Genomic DNA, 17,419 nt, shown 5'->3' on the forward strand with positions numbered 1-17,419 from the left:
TTTGTCGTAAATAGTCGTTATCGTCGTAAATAATTCGTCATAAATATTTATTTTTCTTGTAGTGTATATAGTGCTGGTGAGAAATAATGATCAACAACATAAATTGATCATATCCTTGGTATCATATCGATGGAAACTCAAACTCATGACCTCTAAACTCACCAAACCACATGAGAATTAGGAGCCTCTTACAATTAATAAAACCAACACCCCATGGTGCATGCTGCATGGTACGGCCAATTCCTTTGATCAGTACTATATATATATAGCTAGCTATTTCTATATATTTGCTAGCTGCACATGCATGATCAAAACTTTGAAGACGCGCAGAGGATGAAAAGAATGTTTAACGTTGCCATTTTGAAAGGACCGCTCAATGATATTACTTTTGCTAAAAGTGTTCAATTAATCAAGTGCCAATTATTACTAGAAAGATCAAAATTTTTTTCATACTGCCACGTACATGATCAAGAAAATAACTCATTCATTTGTGGGAAGAAGACAAGCTAAGCTAGCTAGAATATTACATGATCCGTTAGAGTACTAGTGAATTAACTATGAACACAAGATCATACTCTGACTAGAGCCTTATCCCTAGTGATCATAAAGTAGTAACATTAGAGTGGGATTTACGTTTCAAATTCAAATTTTATAGGAAAAGGAAAAGTTTATGCCATTATAGCAATTATGAAACCTTGCTGATCAACTGCTCATGACACTAGGATTACATGAGTACTATATATCGTACGCACATGAACATGTTCATCTAGCTACTGATCACATCAGCGCATGAGTAAGATTGTATGAATCAACATCCAAAACATAGAATTCATCAAGAATGTATATGATCACACTACAAGAAAAACGAGTTTTTATGACTATTTGTAACCAAAACAGATTCATTTTAACTATAAATAGTTATTTCGTTAGAATTAACTAACCACAAATAAACAGTTTTTTTGTAGTGTTAATATATATTAAATTGATTAAGGTCCAAATTTCTTGTTGTATCTGTGAACAGGTTTTCACCTTTATATATATATATATATATGTTGCACAATTAAGGTCCCCCATGCTTATAGACATCATGCTGACGACCTATACCAGTTTGCCACATGGCCTTGATATATACCAAAAATTGTATGCTCACAGTCACTTTAGTGATATCCATATTTTTGTTTTCTTAATATATGGGAATTGCTACCACCTTTTCTGTCCCACTTTGAGATAAAGTAAAAGCAGTGAAAAAGCAGGAAAGGAAAAGAAAAACATAAAAGAAAGGAAGAAAGAAAAAGGCAAAGCAATAAAGAAAGATGGAAAAGAGAGGAAGCAAAGACAAAGGTTCTCAAGACTCCATGATTATTCAAATTCTCTCTAGCACAGGACTTGGGGCTCCCCCTACTTAATCCTGAGTAAGAGGACCTCTCAAAGTTTCTACAAAGACTTGTTGGCCAGGGAGCTTCAATAAGAAGCTAGAAAAGCTAGGGAAACTGAAGAGAGATAAAGGGAGTTTTCTAGGGATGAATAGAGGTGTTTTGCAGAGCTCACCGGTGCAACAAATGATGGCCGGAAACCCTAACTGGTGGAATATCAATAGCATGCGCCCACCGACACAACCATCTTCTCCTTTCTTGCCTATTCCAAATTGTTTCCCTCAATATGCACCCACTTCTTCTTCTTCTTTGTCACTTCCCATTCATTCGTGGCATGATAGCCAGGAGCTTCCAGAGTCATGGAGCCAACTACTCCTGTAATCTCTCTCGCTCTCTCTCTCTCTCTCACATACGTGCATCCATGGCTGCATGATTAATTATCAGATTTACCTCTTTCTCTTTATATGATATACGCATAACTAATCATTCCCGCTGTTTCTGTTGATCTTATGAACTAATTACATGATACACGTTTTGATCAATTCTCTCTCTGATCTCTCTCTCTCTTCAAACCATATGGAAGATGTATAATATGATTGGATGGGGATATTGTTTTTTATTTTTTTATTTTAGGGGTGGATTGGTGGACGAAGATAAGCTTAGTATGAACCCGTTTCAGCCTAGGAGGTTAGAGAATTGGGAGGACCCCAGCTTACTAAGTCAAGCTCCAAACGTTTCTGCTGTTAATGTCAAGCAAGAACACTCTGCAAGCAGCTATGCATATGGACATGGAAGTGAGGAATTTCAAGCAGCAAAACCTACGTGGTCTCAAGTAATGCCTACTTCATCTCCAAAGTCTTGTGTGACAAGTTTCAGCAGTAACATGTTGGATTTCTCTAGCAACAAGACAGATGGGAGGCACCCACCACCCGATCGATCTTCTGAGGTAAGATAGAAATTGAGATTAGCTGGCCTTGTATTGTCGACTTCAGAATTATTGATTTTCTAGCTGGTTTTCATTGAGTCTCTTCAGATCATAATTTTCTGAAAGGAAGGTCCATGTTAAACTCATGAATAGATGAAGACAGATCATGAAGGTCGTGATTATTTTTTTGGGGTGGGCCGGAGAGGGGGTTCACCCCAACCGGCCCTCTTTAATTCTTTATATCCGACTAAATTGCTTACCTTCTTTTGTGCAAGTTTTTGTTTCCGCTTGTGATCTATTTCCTGCCCTAATTCACCAACTGGTGTAGCTAGCTAGCATGTTCATAAGTGCAAGGCAATGAGGGCTCTTAATTACATTAATCTTTCCTTTCTGAAGTGTAACAGCACTGCAACTGGTGGGGCACTTAAGAAAGCTAGGGTTCAACCTTCTTCAGCCCAAAGTACATTCAAGGTAATGTTTACAACGCAAAACACCTACCCCCCCCAGTTTTTTTTCGCAAACAAACATACAACCCCACACACACCACGGGTCCATACCCACACATGCATACACAACAAACACACACAAACATCTGTGGGTGGTAACTGTTGTCTTTCTTGATTGTCACTTTTCAATAGTGATGATTCTCTATCTGTTCCTCTCCAATTTACCCACCAAAACAGGAAAATCAGGTCATTCAAGTACCAAAGAAAAAAACCCTATATAATTAGATTGCAACCATGCCTCATCCGCCTTCTAATCTTCTGTCTTATATTCTTACACGTACATGATCATCAGGTGAGGAAGGAGAAGCTAGGTGACAGAATTACAACTCTCCACCAGCTGGTATCTCCATTTGGGAAGGTAATCCCTAAACTAGCTAGATAATTAATTAAGATGCCTCAAATTAAGTTTAAAATATTTGGTATACATAAAACGGACGTAATGGAACAACATTTCACGATCTTTATGAGGAAATACACATAAAGAGAAATTCTTTCCGTATGCGAAAGCTTCCTTTCTCCGTCTTTTTCTAAAATTACTAGACTCGGGTTTTCTCTTTTAACTATTAAAGAAGACATGGAAATATGACTTTGGACGGTTGTGGTGTGTGGTACTTTTTAACCTTTTGCAGACTGACACAGCCTCTGTGTTGTTAGAAGCTATTGGGTACATCAGATTCCTTCAGAGTCAAATTGAGGTGATGTTTCTTCTCCTTCATTTATTTTTATAAACAACCAGAAGGAGCTCATGAGCTAGCTAGAGATTTCACACTGTAAAAGTTTATTTTCTCAATCTTCTTTCAATAATACTGTTTAGTTAATTATTGAAGTTTTTAATACATTATGCATACATACAGTACTTGCTTAATTTTTTTCTCCACCCTTGGATACATGCAGGCCCTCAGCCTACCTTACTTGGGCAGTGGATCAGGAAACATGAGGCAGCAACAAGCAGTAAGTCACTGCTTATATATAAACCCATCTGATCTCTCTCTCTCTCTCGGCATGCATGTGATGGTGTTTTTATGGTCAATAATGTGGCATGAATTAAATAATGATTGCTATTTTGTTATTGTATAATCTTGTAATTAGGTTCAAGGAGAGAGGAATTGCATATTTCCTGAAGACCCTGGTCAGGTATGCTAATTTATTGGATCCATTGCCTCAAAGGGGTGTAGCTCATGTGTGTAGGCCGGAACTTGCATTTGGAAAAGCTAGCTACTAGTACTTTTCTGTGTTTGCCATACTAGAAATTAAACTAAGTGCTAGCTTCAAGATTAAAGATCATGCTATAAGATCATGTATAGACTTCAATCCATATTAAATCCAACAAAAATATTAATGATTATAGACTAATTAACTTTGTTCAAATTTCTAAATTTTGAAGGTTTCACAAAGTAATTAAAATTTCTAATGCTTTTGACATGTTTGTCCCCCCTTTTTTGGATCAGCTACTGAATGACAACTGTATCAAGGCCGGGAAAGGAGCACCTCATGAGCAGGTACGCAGGTCTTGATTAAATATATATATATATATATATATATATAGTAGTATACTCCTGTCTTCTTAAAATAAAAGATTCTGTCACTTTTTTTCCATGTACAGCTTTCTTGTAAACCTAAAAGTCGAAATTGAATTAATATTCAAACCCTTTTTCTTTTTTTATTCATTTGAAATTGTTATAGGATTCTCATGAAGAGGCAAAGAAAGACCTGAAGAGTCGAGGGTTGTGTCTGGTTCCAGTTTCATGCACATTGCAAGTCGGGAGTGACAATGGAGCAGATTATTGGGCTCCGGCTCTCGGCGGGGGCTTCCGGTAGATGGATTTTTAAGCTGCTGGTAGCATATGCAGCACAGTAATTAGAGGTTCACAGAAACGATATAATATCATGAGCAGTCACTCTGCTAATATCTAAGGCTGATTGCTCATGATGCTATACAATCTTGAATCTCTCTCAATGCATTTGTGCTGTACATGTTGGCTTGCTAGCTAGGATTTGCGCGCAAGTTCTGAATTAAGACTCGAATTTATGTCGATTAAGCTTTAATTATCTATCTTCATCCTAAAGCTGCTGCTACATTAATGCTTTCCTTTGTATATGCATGCAGTGTTGGTATTGATCGATCGATCATTTTAAACATTGAAACTGTTAAGTACTGCGCTGCACATGAAAACGATCGATGTACATATATAAAGATCTTAAAAAATCAAACTTATATACAATGATGTAGTTTGATTTGATACGTTAGATCTACTTTACAATAAAAATTACTTTATAATATGACGTATCATATCAAATCATGTCAACTTATAAATTTAATTTTGTAACATTTTTGTACAGACCAAATATTTTTCTATTCGTAATTGGCAGGGCACAAGCTGATTCAGGAGTGACATTAATTATTAACGATATTAATTACAAAAATCGCGTGCAAGGATAGCATGTAAGCGAAGAGAAAACTAAACAATTCGTTAGACCATGTGGGCTCATAAAATAAGAAATTGATCCATAAAGCCGATGATCACTGGCCTACAGGAAACTTGAGAAAGTACACAATTATTTAAATCTCACCATGCTCATGGAGATAATTACTTTATCTTTTAAATCAAAATATATCATTTTTGAAGAAGAATCCTTGCTCCGGTCTCATGTTAAACCATATCATGATTGGGAGTTTAAAGGTGTATACTTGACAAAGTTTTAAGCTAATTGGTCTACGACTTGCAATTGGATTATGTTATTTGTGTGATATCCCGTATTTTAGTGTATTTTTTTAATTGAAGGATTTTTTTTATTAATTTAAATATTGGTTTTCTTGTTTAAAATTTATTGGATTTCTCGTTAGATTTATTTTATAATTTTTAAGTCCTGAAATTTACTTTGATGTGCTTTTTTGATATTAATTATCGTTTTACATTTAAATTGCTCTTTATTTTAAATCAATTTAATATTGGACTTTATTTTTGTATTGTTGGATTTATTATTATTATTTTATTTTAACTAGTCACTACGTTTAAGTTATTTTATTTAAATTTACTGTTTTGAAATCATTTTCGTTGGATCAATTTTGTGACCCAAGTTGTGAGAACTAGATTTCATTTCATTTCCTTACTTTTTCTTTTTCATTTTTTCTTTTTCTCCTATTTTTCTTTTCCATCTTCTCTTTCTTTTTCTCCTCATTTTCTCATCTGCTTCTTTACTCTCTTGGCGCAACTTCTTGCTCTCTACCCCATCCGTGCGGTGTCCACCACAGTGCCGCCGTGCACCACCCATTGTCGTCACCGCCCCTTTCTTCCCGTCCGACCGGCGACCATACCCTCCAGTTTCCAACTCCTCTCGTGCCGCCGTGAGCTCCCATGCGCGGCCTCAAGCCGCGGCATTCCTTGCGTCCTTGCGCTGCCGTCGGGCCACCTCCGGCCACTATCTATTCACCACATCATTATTGACCTTCCAGCAACCTAAACCACTCATCCTTAGCTCCGATCTTTCACTGGTGAAGCTCCACCATCTACTTTTCTGATTTGAGCATTTTGACCTCCAAACACCTCTCACGCCGCCACCCACGGTCAACCACCACCACCATTAGTTTCATCGGCATCCCTAAGCCCTTCCCTAGTAATCTCAAGTCTTCGTTTGTCCCCGTTCAAAAGTTAGGTCTTTGAGACCCACGACTATAGTGCATTTTGCACTATTACGTTGCTGTGCCGCCACTTCTAGCACCTCTGTGATCCTTCAAAAATTATATTATAGTGTTGTAAGTATTTTTCTAAAGAATTTTTGAGATTAAAATGTATTTTTACACTAACTCATATTTACTGCGAATTAGTTGGTTGTGCCAGACTGAGTCCGAGGAGTAAGGGGGTCGGTTGGATTGGATGATGGAGTTGTTTGTGTGATTGGTTTATGCTGTGAGATTTGTTGGCTGTTTCGGATTTAAATATGGGTGTTTTGAGTTTGACGTTGGTTATGGTGGATATTGATGATTTTAGAAAGTGATGATATATTTTGTGATTATGAGGGTTTTAAGTTTTGAGGAATTAAAATAGGCTATTTTAGAAGCTTAGGCTTAAATATTGAAATACGTGATTGATTGTAAACTTACGAAAATTAAGTGATTATTATTATAGGTAACGATTGATATTTGTTCGGCATTGTTGAGGAAATTCTGAAAAGCTAAGAAGTCTAGGTAAGCGGGGTTCCAATGCTAGATTTGCATAAAAATAAAATGGGCTGAGGTTGATTTTTGAAAATATGCATGTTTTGTTATAAAAAGAGATTTGAACTACCTCAGTTATTTGTTCTGTATTACTCATGAGATTCTGTTTAAAAATAAAGTATTTTCTAGCATGAAGAGTGTAGACATGAGCTATTTTGCATTTTGTTTCTAAAATGTGCAAAAAAGAGCGAATATGAAAGTTCGTGCATAAAATTATGATTTGTGATATGATTTTGATCTGTTCTCAAGATGTTCTATATTATGATATGGTGTGATTTCTAAAAACTTTTGGCATGACATTTTGAATCAGGATGTGGTTTGTGGATGGTGATCTATTTGACCTATCACGGGTGCTAATAGTGGCTTCTGTTTGGGTTGGTACCAACTGTTCTGTTTCTGGTACAACCACTTTGGAAACAAAATAGTTTTTCTGGTGGTCTTTCCTGTGTGCACACTCGGGACTCCGAGAATAAATAAGGGAAAGAATCATATTCTGTTTCTGCTTAGTTAGTTACCGGTGTTTTCATAACCTTACCACAGAGGTTAAATATGGCCTCTAATGTGATGTGATGTTCTAGTATGATGATGGTCAGTTATGCTATGCCAAAAGACTTTGAATAAAAATATTTTCTGAAACCTTCGCTCTGATATTTTTGATAACATGTTCTGATTCTGCATTCTGAAAATAAAAAGTGTTTTATTCTGCATTCTAAAATCTGTAAATGCTCATGTTTGCATACTAGTATATGTTCTCTACTTATTGAGTTGTTGATAACTCACCCCTTTATCTTCACAATATTTTTAGATGATTTAGATTTTTCAACTGAGGATCAAAACTATGAAGCATTGGGTGAGATGATTTAAGAATAGTGGATTAAGAATAGAAAGTTTTCAATGAGTATTGGTGATTTTTGTTAATTATATTGTTGAGGTGTGAGGTTAAGTGACATGTAGAGAAGTTGATATTTTTTGGGGTTGCTGTATTGAGGATTTGATATATAAGTTTGTGTAGTTAATTAAATTTAAAGTGTTTACGTTTGATTTGGAGCTTTTGGAAGTATATTAGCAATGTTGGAGTTGATTATCAGGTAAAATGAATTAACTCTCCAGACCTTCGAGAACGGGGCGTTACAATTTGCTTATCTTACATAATGAGGATCATGATTTACTCTTCATCTTCTCCTAATTACTAGCTAAATTAGGAGAAATTATGTTTTAATTTCTTTCTTAGCTTCAATTCCCTTAACCTTATAAACTTCTTTAACTTTAAATAGAAGATCACCTCCATGTAATATATATAAGTTATATAACATAGTCTTATGATCCCACTAGTACGTACTTAGTCAAGTTGGTCACGATTGATCTAGGGTTGCAAGCAATTTAGAGATCATGCAGAGATGATGGGTTTGCTTTATGGTTTGAGGCATGCTAGGCATATGGGGCTTTGAAGCTATTGAGATTGAGATGGATTCAAAATTGATTATTGACTGGATTGGAAATCAAAGATGTAGACTGTGGTATCTAGAAGACTAATGCATGGGAAGAAATCATGAGCTATCTTGGTCAGGTTCGTTTCACTTGTAGACACATTTATTGGGAGTGCAATGTCGTTGCTTATTTTCTGACTAAATCTGGTCCAAAAGGAAGTAATGTTATTTATTCTTCTGTGTTGGATCTTTCACGAGAGGCTAGAGGATTCCTCAGACTTGATAAGGGCGGCTTGCCATACTTGAGAAGGAAATAGGTGCTGGCTTTTACACGTCTGACTTTAGGTTTCAATTTATTTAACTTGTTCTTTGCTTTATTATATTGAATTTTGCATGCTTGGGTTTTGGTTTTTATTGTAACTCTCAAATATCCGGTTATAACCATGGTATTCCTTCGCCACAAGTGAGGATTTATAAATAAAATTGGGGTACTGTCATCTTTTTTTAAAAAAAAAAAACAATTTAGAGATCGGGTCTTTTTTATTCTTTGTGTTTTGTTTATAATTTGTAACAAACATGCAATATATATATGTACTTGGTTTTCTGTTAGCTAGCTCGAGTTTTTGCTATATATCATCTAGGCCGGTATGTAGGAGTTTTGGTGCTTAATTTGCATGGGTCGTTTCCTAGCTAGGCCAGTAGTTAAATATAGAAAACATTTTTTTTTTTTTTTAGTAAGAAATTTATTACAAAGAAGCCTTATCAACCCAAATAATTTGGGATATATAGAAAACTTTTACATTTGCGTTTGAAGTGCTAATTATATATGCCGGTCCTAAATAGGAATCAAGACTAGTCATTTTCATTTTATTTATTTTTTCATGTTAATTTTTTAATAAATAGTGACAAGCCATAACTACAAATTAATTCTCTACCGTACTTTCTATAATTTTAAAAAAATATAGACAAAATATATATATATATATATATTTATATAAACTCCAAAAAATATTGTGGAGGCCGTCTACATGCATTTTGTCATGCCATCTCTTTCTCTAACGTAGAAATTAGTATATATTTAAGATAGAAAACTGCATGGAGAGAATCACGAGCATGTCATAGTTTGTCATGACAGACGATTCCCCACCTTAATTATGATCAGTTATTGCATCAAGCATATCTATCACATGGCAATGGCAATCGATCGGTACCCAGCCGGCCGGACATCCCCGGGGGTATATAAGTGTTTAAGCATTCATTTTATTGCATAGAAAATATATACATTAGTCCGTTTTGAAGTATATATATAAAAGCAAAGTATATATCTAGTTACAAACAATTAGCCAGCGGTGAAACTAATTTAATTGCCCTTTGAGTGGTCATTCATGAAAAAGTCGTGTGTGTATGTGTGTGTATATATATATATATATATATTGAAATTACCAAAGTACCTCTGTAACGCAGTGAAAATATCTACCAATTTACTCAATAAATTGGTTAGTATTCAAGCATGCAATTAATTTAATAATTAAACAATAACGTAAAATAAATAAATTGCATAACACTAAAATTAGTATCGAATGGAAACCATTTAAAGAACTCTTTAAAGATAAAACCTTACGGAGTAGCCAAATCCAGAAAAGTCAATTTTATTATATGAAAATCAATTATAAGTAAAGTTCAATTACAAAACCTTTGTCAATCGACAATACTCTTTCTTGACTAGACAAATGACCCATTTGTCTTATACTGCAGTAGCAGTCAGAACCTCTGACGATATTCAAATATTGGCTTTTCTCCTAGAACTGATCTAGTGGTTGAAACACGACCAATCAAATCTTCAACATGGAGCACGATCACACTCTTTGAGAGAAACAATATGAAAATTCTCTAAGGATTTTTTTCACTAAAATATGTATTGTAAAGTGCTCTAGAAAATATGTAGATCTAAATCTTTACATATCCTAACTAGGGGTGTAACCGGTCCGGTTCGGTCCGGTTTTGGATAAAATCTAGGACCGAACCGGTATGTACCGGTTTTATATTTTTCAAAACCGATTACGCACCGGTTACCCTCCTAAACCGGTACTTCCGGTTTTACCGGTTTCCGGTCAGGTCCGGTTTTCCAGTTTTTTTTAAAATATAAATTTCACAATTTGTCATTAAAAATTTGTTTATAAAAAAAAATTGATTTAAAAAAAACTGTTTTATACTTTTATTAATATATTAGACTATATAATAGTATTAATATTAGACTATTGGTATAGTTATAAGTTATATATTAGTATTAGTTATAAACTTTTAGTAATTTAGTATTAACATTTTATATAATAATTTATAAATTATAATAAGAAATTATTTCATACATGAATATATATGTTATATATAAAATTTCATATAAAAATTTATAATTATACATTATATATAAAACTTATATATATTAATATTTAATATATATAAAATATTTTGTATAAAACTTATATATAAAAATATTATTTTTTATTTTTTTTAATCAACTGGTCCGGTCCGGTCCAAAAAATTTCGGAACCGGAACCGGACCGGAACTGGCCGGTTTTTACATTTTAAAAACCGGTTCCGGACCGGACCGGTTCAAAACCGGTAAAACCGGTAAAACCGGTCCGGTCCGGTTTTCCGGTTTGAGTTTACACCCATAATCCTAACCAATAGGATCCCTTAAATAAAAAAGTTGAAAATCATTCCAATTGTAGTAGGATTCTGTTGATGGAACAAATCTGATAGGAGTTTGATCTGTAGTATGATTCTGCTGACGGAATGAGTCTAGTAGGAATTTGATCTATAGTAGAACTCTGTTGACGGTTGCGAAGTAGTCTCCGAACAGAATGCTGACATTTCATGATAACTCTTCACTACAGTAACAGATTTCATATGAACCTCTTCTCTGAATGAGTGTAGATTCCTTGGGACTTGATTTTCCCACTTATGACTTATCTAAACAACATCTAATACCTCCTAGATAAACTTAATATTGTTATAGATAAAGTCAATAAATAATTTACATTCATCCAAAATTACCAACTTAATGATAGGATAAACTGTATCATGTTAGTCACCTAATCCTATACAAACTTATCAACTAGCTAGTCTTAGCCAAACTTTTACATCTATATATATATATATATATATATATATATATATGATTAAAGCCCGTTAAATATACAATTTCAAGTTGCACAAAATTACATACATGCATGCTGCCTTGAACTACTCGATCGATCAACATCACATTCGGCCGCCTAGCTTCTGTTGCAAAATTCATTTATTTTAGGATAGTCCGTTATTTGTAGAATGTAAACGTACGTATATACTAAAATAATCCATCAATTTAGAACTCCTTAAAACTATTATAAAGGTTAAGAACTTCGAATATCTCTTTCAAAATATATGTGAAATCGTAACGTTCCATAACATTTTCAAATCAGACATATATAATATTCCACAAATGCCCACTTTATTAGCACTAACTCGACAGTATTAATATATCCCTTTTTGTTTGCCATGCTAAAGGCTTGATCTATAACAGAAGTTCTTTACCTTACACGTTGTTGATTAGTGCCTTCTCGAAGTGACAATAGTAGTACTCGATCGATCATTGTAGTTATAAGCTGGTATTTCTTGAACAATCGAGAAGAATATGAACACTAGTAAAAGTTGGAGTTGCTTAAAATCATTATAAAAGTTAAAAACTTTTACCTCCAAAGCAATATAATTATAATTATAATTCAATCACATTTTCAAATTTGACATGATCTACGGTACTGGCCCACTAATTTCTGTATTATTAGTACTAACCTGATATTTTTCGTTTAATGTCTCCATTCACCTAACCTATAATTAAATCTCATTTCGTACTAATTGAAATCGATCATGATTATGACCCGTGCTTGGCTAATTTGTGATCACCAATTGTCATGAGGTGCCTGCATATATAACAAGAGAAAAATGCAGGTTCTAATTTGATCAGGAAACCAAAAACCTCTTAACTTAGGTTGTGAACATAATTCCACTACCCTTTTTTCTTTTACTTCATAAACTGAACTCTCTCTCTCTCTCTCTCTCTCTCTCTCTCTCTCTCTATATATATATATATATGTATGTATGTATATGTAGCTTTCTGTGTGCATGCAGTAATATATATCCGGTCGATCCACTCAACAATTCCATCAAACTCTCCTTCAAATCATCAACACAAACTTAATTTTCCAGGCACTACAGCGACGATCTTCTGAGCTGTGATTAGATTCCAAGGAAAAAGAAAAAAAGATGAGTTAAATTAACTAGCTACATATATATAATAGCCTCGGGTTGTAAATAATTGCTTGGGTTGTTCACAAGTTATATTCAAAAGAAGTTGATAGATGAGATAGATAGGTATGATCATGATCATCAGCATGCCGGCCTCAAAGTGCCAACGTTGAAGACTTCGGGTGCTGTCCTTGTCTACAAAGAACATCAGCTTGCTAATTCTGAATTTTCTCTCTCACGTTGAAATTTGATCCTCCACGGCTATCTAAGATAGAACTCCTTGTTCATTCGAACTGTAAACAACATGCCTTCAAATAAAAGACGCATGGATGAATGTCTTTCAACGGACATTTCGATCAGAATCATGTTCAAGAGCACAGAGAACACCAAAGTATAACTAGACAAACATGATGCGACCCCATGTCTGTATCCTGAGAGGAAAGAATCAATATTCTTGTTTGCAAAAACGTACGTACGTAGGTGCGTGCGTGCTTGCTTTGTTACAGAGCTGCTGGGACCTATCCCACGTGGGGTTGGCACATCAATGTCTAGGTGAAGTACTTTTCTGTTGTCGTCTAGCTCTATCCGATCTGCCCACCACTAGTATTACTGCACGTTCCAGTTTTCTTCAAAAGGACGATTACTTACTACTTAACTTAGCGTATGTTTCCAGCTTTAATTATCATATTACACGTCCTAAGTTCCAAAACACCTATCAAATTCGGTTTGACTTATTATCATTTGCTTTTCAGTTCAAGTATATATATACATGCATAAATACATACATATTATATATATATATGTTAGTCATGTATATATATTAGTGTATCTTTTATTCTTTAAATAGTTTAGCTTATTCCCTAATATTCTTAGAATATTATGGAAATATCCTGTAATTTCTTTAGATTAGAATATTTTCTTCATTGTGACCACATAGATTGCATTGGCCATATTCATCTATATATCCCCTGCAAGTGCTACACTGATCAGTACCTTGACATAGATTGCTTGCTAGCGATCTGGGTTTTTTGTGACCACATGGGAAGCACATGGGCAAATCCGTGCGTCGACGAGGCCTTTTGGAAATATCCAAGTATATAAATCGGGTCTATAATACAACCCAGAATATATTTTGGCCATAAATACGCTGTTATTGTTTATGCCACTGCTTGAAAGAAAACAAGTTCTACAATGTTGTTAATGGGATGTTCTTTACAACAATTTTCTCCCCAGTTTCAGTTCATGCCAATCTAGGAAAATTTAAGACGCCAAGAAAAAGGTGATACAACAGAACAAGCCCAGATTTTGTGTTCGGAAAAACAAGGATCGAGTAGCAAAAGCAGCTGGAAAAGTCTTCGCTTACAATGAGAAAAAGTCTTCGGGTGGGTAGGGCTTACGGTGGGAATCCTTCTGCTGCAGCCTACTGAAATGCTTTTGGAATTTTTAGGTGGAGTTCTTGCCAATCTACGGTGGAGTACTTAGTGTTTTGGGTAAATGCTTTTATTTTTATTTTTATTTTTCTTCTTGCGCGGGAAGAATAGCAGGCCAGAAGAGTAATTTTTTATGATCAAAATAATATTTGGTAGCAATTTGGGTTCGTTAGATTTGGCCATTGAACAAATTACCTTAGGCTAAAAATATTGTAAATTAATTGAGTTCATTGTATTAGATTCTTGTGCAAGTTAAGTACTAAACTTTGGTCAAAATTTAGCTAAATTGATTCCACTACTAGTGCCCTAAAAGCATTCTCGTTGGCTTGACTAAATGCATCTTTAAAATTTAGCCAATATCACACTTTTTTACATTTATCTATTCCATTTACATTCAATCCCCACATTAGATTAGTCATTCACTCTCTATATAATAATAAAATATTATTAAATTAATAGTTTTTATTTAATTTATTTGTATCCCATTTTATAATTCTACCAATTTAATATTAATATTAATTATATTCTAATTAAATTAATATTAAAAATATCATATTTTCAAAAGTAATTTAATACAAATAACAAAAAATATTTGATTAAACTCATTGAAAATTATATCTAAATTTATTAATTACAAACCAAATAGTATTTTGCTTGGAGTGAGAAACTAATATTTTAATATTTGCTTGGAGTGAGAAATTAGTATTTTAATGTTTGGTGAATCAATTGTGGTTATCCATCTTTGGCCAACTACTGTAGCAGAAGTCTATCTTATTTTAGATTTGACCAATTCAATGTGGGGTATATTTTACATCGATTATATAAATTTTAGCTAACTTTCCCATTTGGCAAAGCTAATGTGAATGCTCTAAGAAGGCAAAGTTATGGAGCTATATTTATAGGCATGTTAAAATTATTAGGAAAAAAAAAAGAGATTTCATTGTCATTGTAACACCCCGGTCCCGGATGTGGTCGGAGAGTTACAACATTTCACTTCAAATCATATATCACAGTATATATATAAACTTCAATCTCTCAACTACACATAGATCTCAATGTTTTAACTCGACGACTTCAAATAATAACTAGTAACACCACAAATCTTAATATAAACGTCAACCTCTCAACATACCCAATCATCAGAGTACAACAATTTTATTGAATAAAATTCCCAATAACCATGACATTCTTTTGTGCTTAATCCACTATGCTCACATAGCTTTACGTATGCTTCCTATTCATGATCCTTAACTGAAACATCCAAAATATCTGAAAATATTATAGAGATAAGGGGTGAGTTATCAACAACTTAGTAAGCAGAGAACATATATTAGTATGTAAACATGAACATTTTCATAGAGTTCAGAATGTAGAACAAAATATCTTAGTTTGAGAATGCAGATCCAAAACATGTTATTAAAATATTAGAGCGACAGTTCAAAATGTCATTTGGCATAACATGACTAAACATCATCATCTTATCATATCATAACAGAGACTATATTTAACCCCCATGGTAGGGTTGTGCATTCTGCGAAAAGTCAAGCAGAACATAAATCATCATAATACCAAAACGATTCCACTCAGAACAGAGACCACAATTATATCTCGTGGCGGGACTAGAGGCCAATATTATATCTTGTGGCGGCGCCAGAGGCCACTATTAAAAAAATAATTCGTCCTCAAAATTTGTTGCACCTAATGTCAAGTGTTTCCATGCCTAATTTAATCCTCAATAATTATGTCGAACCTATCATTCCAGAATTTTTAACTTTTCGATATTTTCGTTTGATGCCTTAAATACCACCTAATTGCCTAAGGTTAAAATCTCATAAATAAATTACTCATGTAACTAATCGATTTCCACACCTGCCCTAACAATTGTTACCACACTTTATTAAAATAAAGAGTACATACTCACCTATATATCCAGATGATGGTCTCTTTCATCATTAGTCATAATTAATACCCCTTCTTATCACCCAACCTTTCAGCTCCTAAGGTACAAAACTTAGCATAATTTGTTGAGATGAAAGAATAGTAGCCCTAAAATAAAATAAAAATCTGTAGTTTTTTTATTTTTTTAAATGGGTAGAGTACCTATACTGTGTTGGACTCAAGCCGACACTGTATTGTGTTGATTCTTGCCACGTGCAGCTGAATCAATCCTCTGAGGCGGGTTGGGATTCAAACTACCATTTGATTGCCTTGGACAATCTCTGACGAGGTGGCTATGCTTACCACATCGAAAACATCAGCTGGTTTCCCTTCTGCATTCCCCAAAGTGTACTACATTGCATGACTTGCATAGGTTATTTCGTTGATTGTCCTGGACCTGTCTCTGGCCCAAGTTGTTCGCTACATTCCTCCTCTTCCATGGCCCTCGATTCTCTGCTCCTAAAGTTCAGCGCTTCTCTTGAGGCTTCGCTCCAGTAATGTGGCCTTATCCACTAACTTTGAAAAATTTTGTATCTGAAGGGCTACTACTCACTCATATATCCTGTTATTCAGTCCCTCTTCAAACTTCTGGGTCTTCTTTTCCTCATCTGGGATCAGATATGAGGCAAAGCGCGACAGTTCAACAAATCTGGTCATATATTGGTGCACCGTCATAGTCCCTTGCACTAAGTCGGCAAACTCTTTGGCCCTACTGTCCCTGACTGATCTTGAAAAGAAACAGTTAAAGAAAATCTGCTTGAAGTGAGGCCAGCTAACCACTCTCCTCCCATCAGTTTTCCTGATGGTTCTCTCTGGTATCCACCATCTCTTAGCCTCTCCGATTACCTTAAAGGCAGAGTACAATAACTTATGCTCATCAGTACAATTAAGGACGCGAAAGATTTCTTCGATGTCCTGAATCCAATCATCTGCTAGAGTCGGGTCGCCTTGCCCATAAAAAATGGGTGGGTACATATGATTAAATTGCTCTATAGTGCATCTGCCCTCCTCACTAGTTGCATTCGAGTCTACAAGATTCCAAACACGGCGACAAGCTACCATCCTAGAAGACTCATACTTAGTTAAACGTTTCAAGGAGGTTATTAAAAATTAATAATAATTTAAATGTAAATGTACCTACTAAATAATATATGAATGCAACAAATCGGAACGCTCTTATCTTACTCATACTTTCCCTTATACTAAACCAGATTTAAGTAAACACACTCCCCAATAGTTCGTTAAAAATGAGCCTCACCATTATTTTTTTGTCCTACACTCTAGAATTCACATATGATAATCTTAACTTGCCATCAAGAC

General features: G+C 34.6%; 2 protein-coding genes across 2 annotated transcripts; one reads left to right on the top strand and one right to left on the bottom strand.

The window, feature by feature from the left end:
- Nucleotides 1-1,313: 1,313 nt before the first annotated feature.
- Nucleotides 1,314-4,943, top strand: LOC108986766 (transcription factor bHLH68-like). Its single transcript, XM_018959509.2, has 9 exons — nucleotides 1,314-1,750; nucleotides 2,007-2,319; nucleotides 2,695-2,769; nucleotides 3,097-3,162; nucleotides 3,434-3,499; nucleotides 3,699-3,755; nucleotides 3,894-3,938; nucleotides 4,253-4,303; nucleotides 4,488-4,943. Exons 1-9 carry the CDS (start codon nucleotides 1,521-1,523, stop codon nucleotides 4,620-4,622), a joined length of 1,038 nt encoding a protein of 345 aa, XP_018815054.1. The 5' UTR covers nucleotides 1,314-1,520; the 3' UTR covers nucleotides 4,623-4,943.
- Nucleotides 4,944-16,648: 11,705 nt separating this feature from the next.
- Nucleotides 16,649-17,161, bottom strand: LOC108986452. Its single transcript, XM_018959076.1, has one exon. The coding sequence runs from the start codon at nucleotides 17,159-17,161 to the stop codon at nucleotides 16,649-16,651; it is 513 nt and encodes a 170-aa protein (XP_018814621.1).
- Nucleotides 17,162-17,419: the final 258 nt, after the last annotated feature.

This window comes from Juglans regia, chromosome 1 (genome assembly GCF_001411555.2).
Source record: "Juglans regia cultivar Chandler chromosome 1, Walnut 2.0, whole genome shotgun sequence".
In the NCBI taxonomy this organism is placed as follows: domain Eukaryota; kingdom Viridiplantae; phylum Streptophyta; class Magnoliopsida; order Fagales; family Juglandaceae; genus Juglans; species Juglans regia.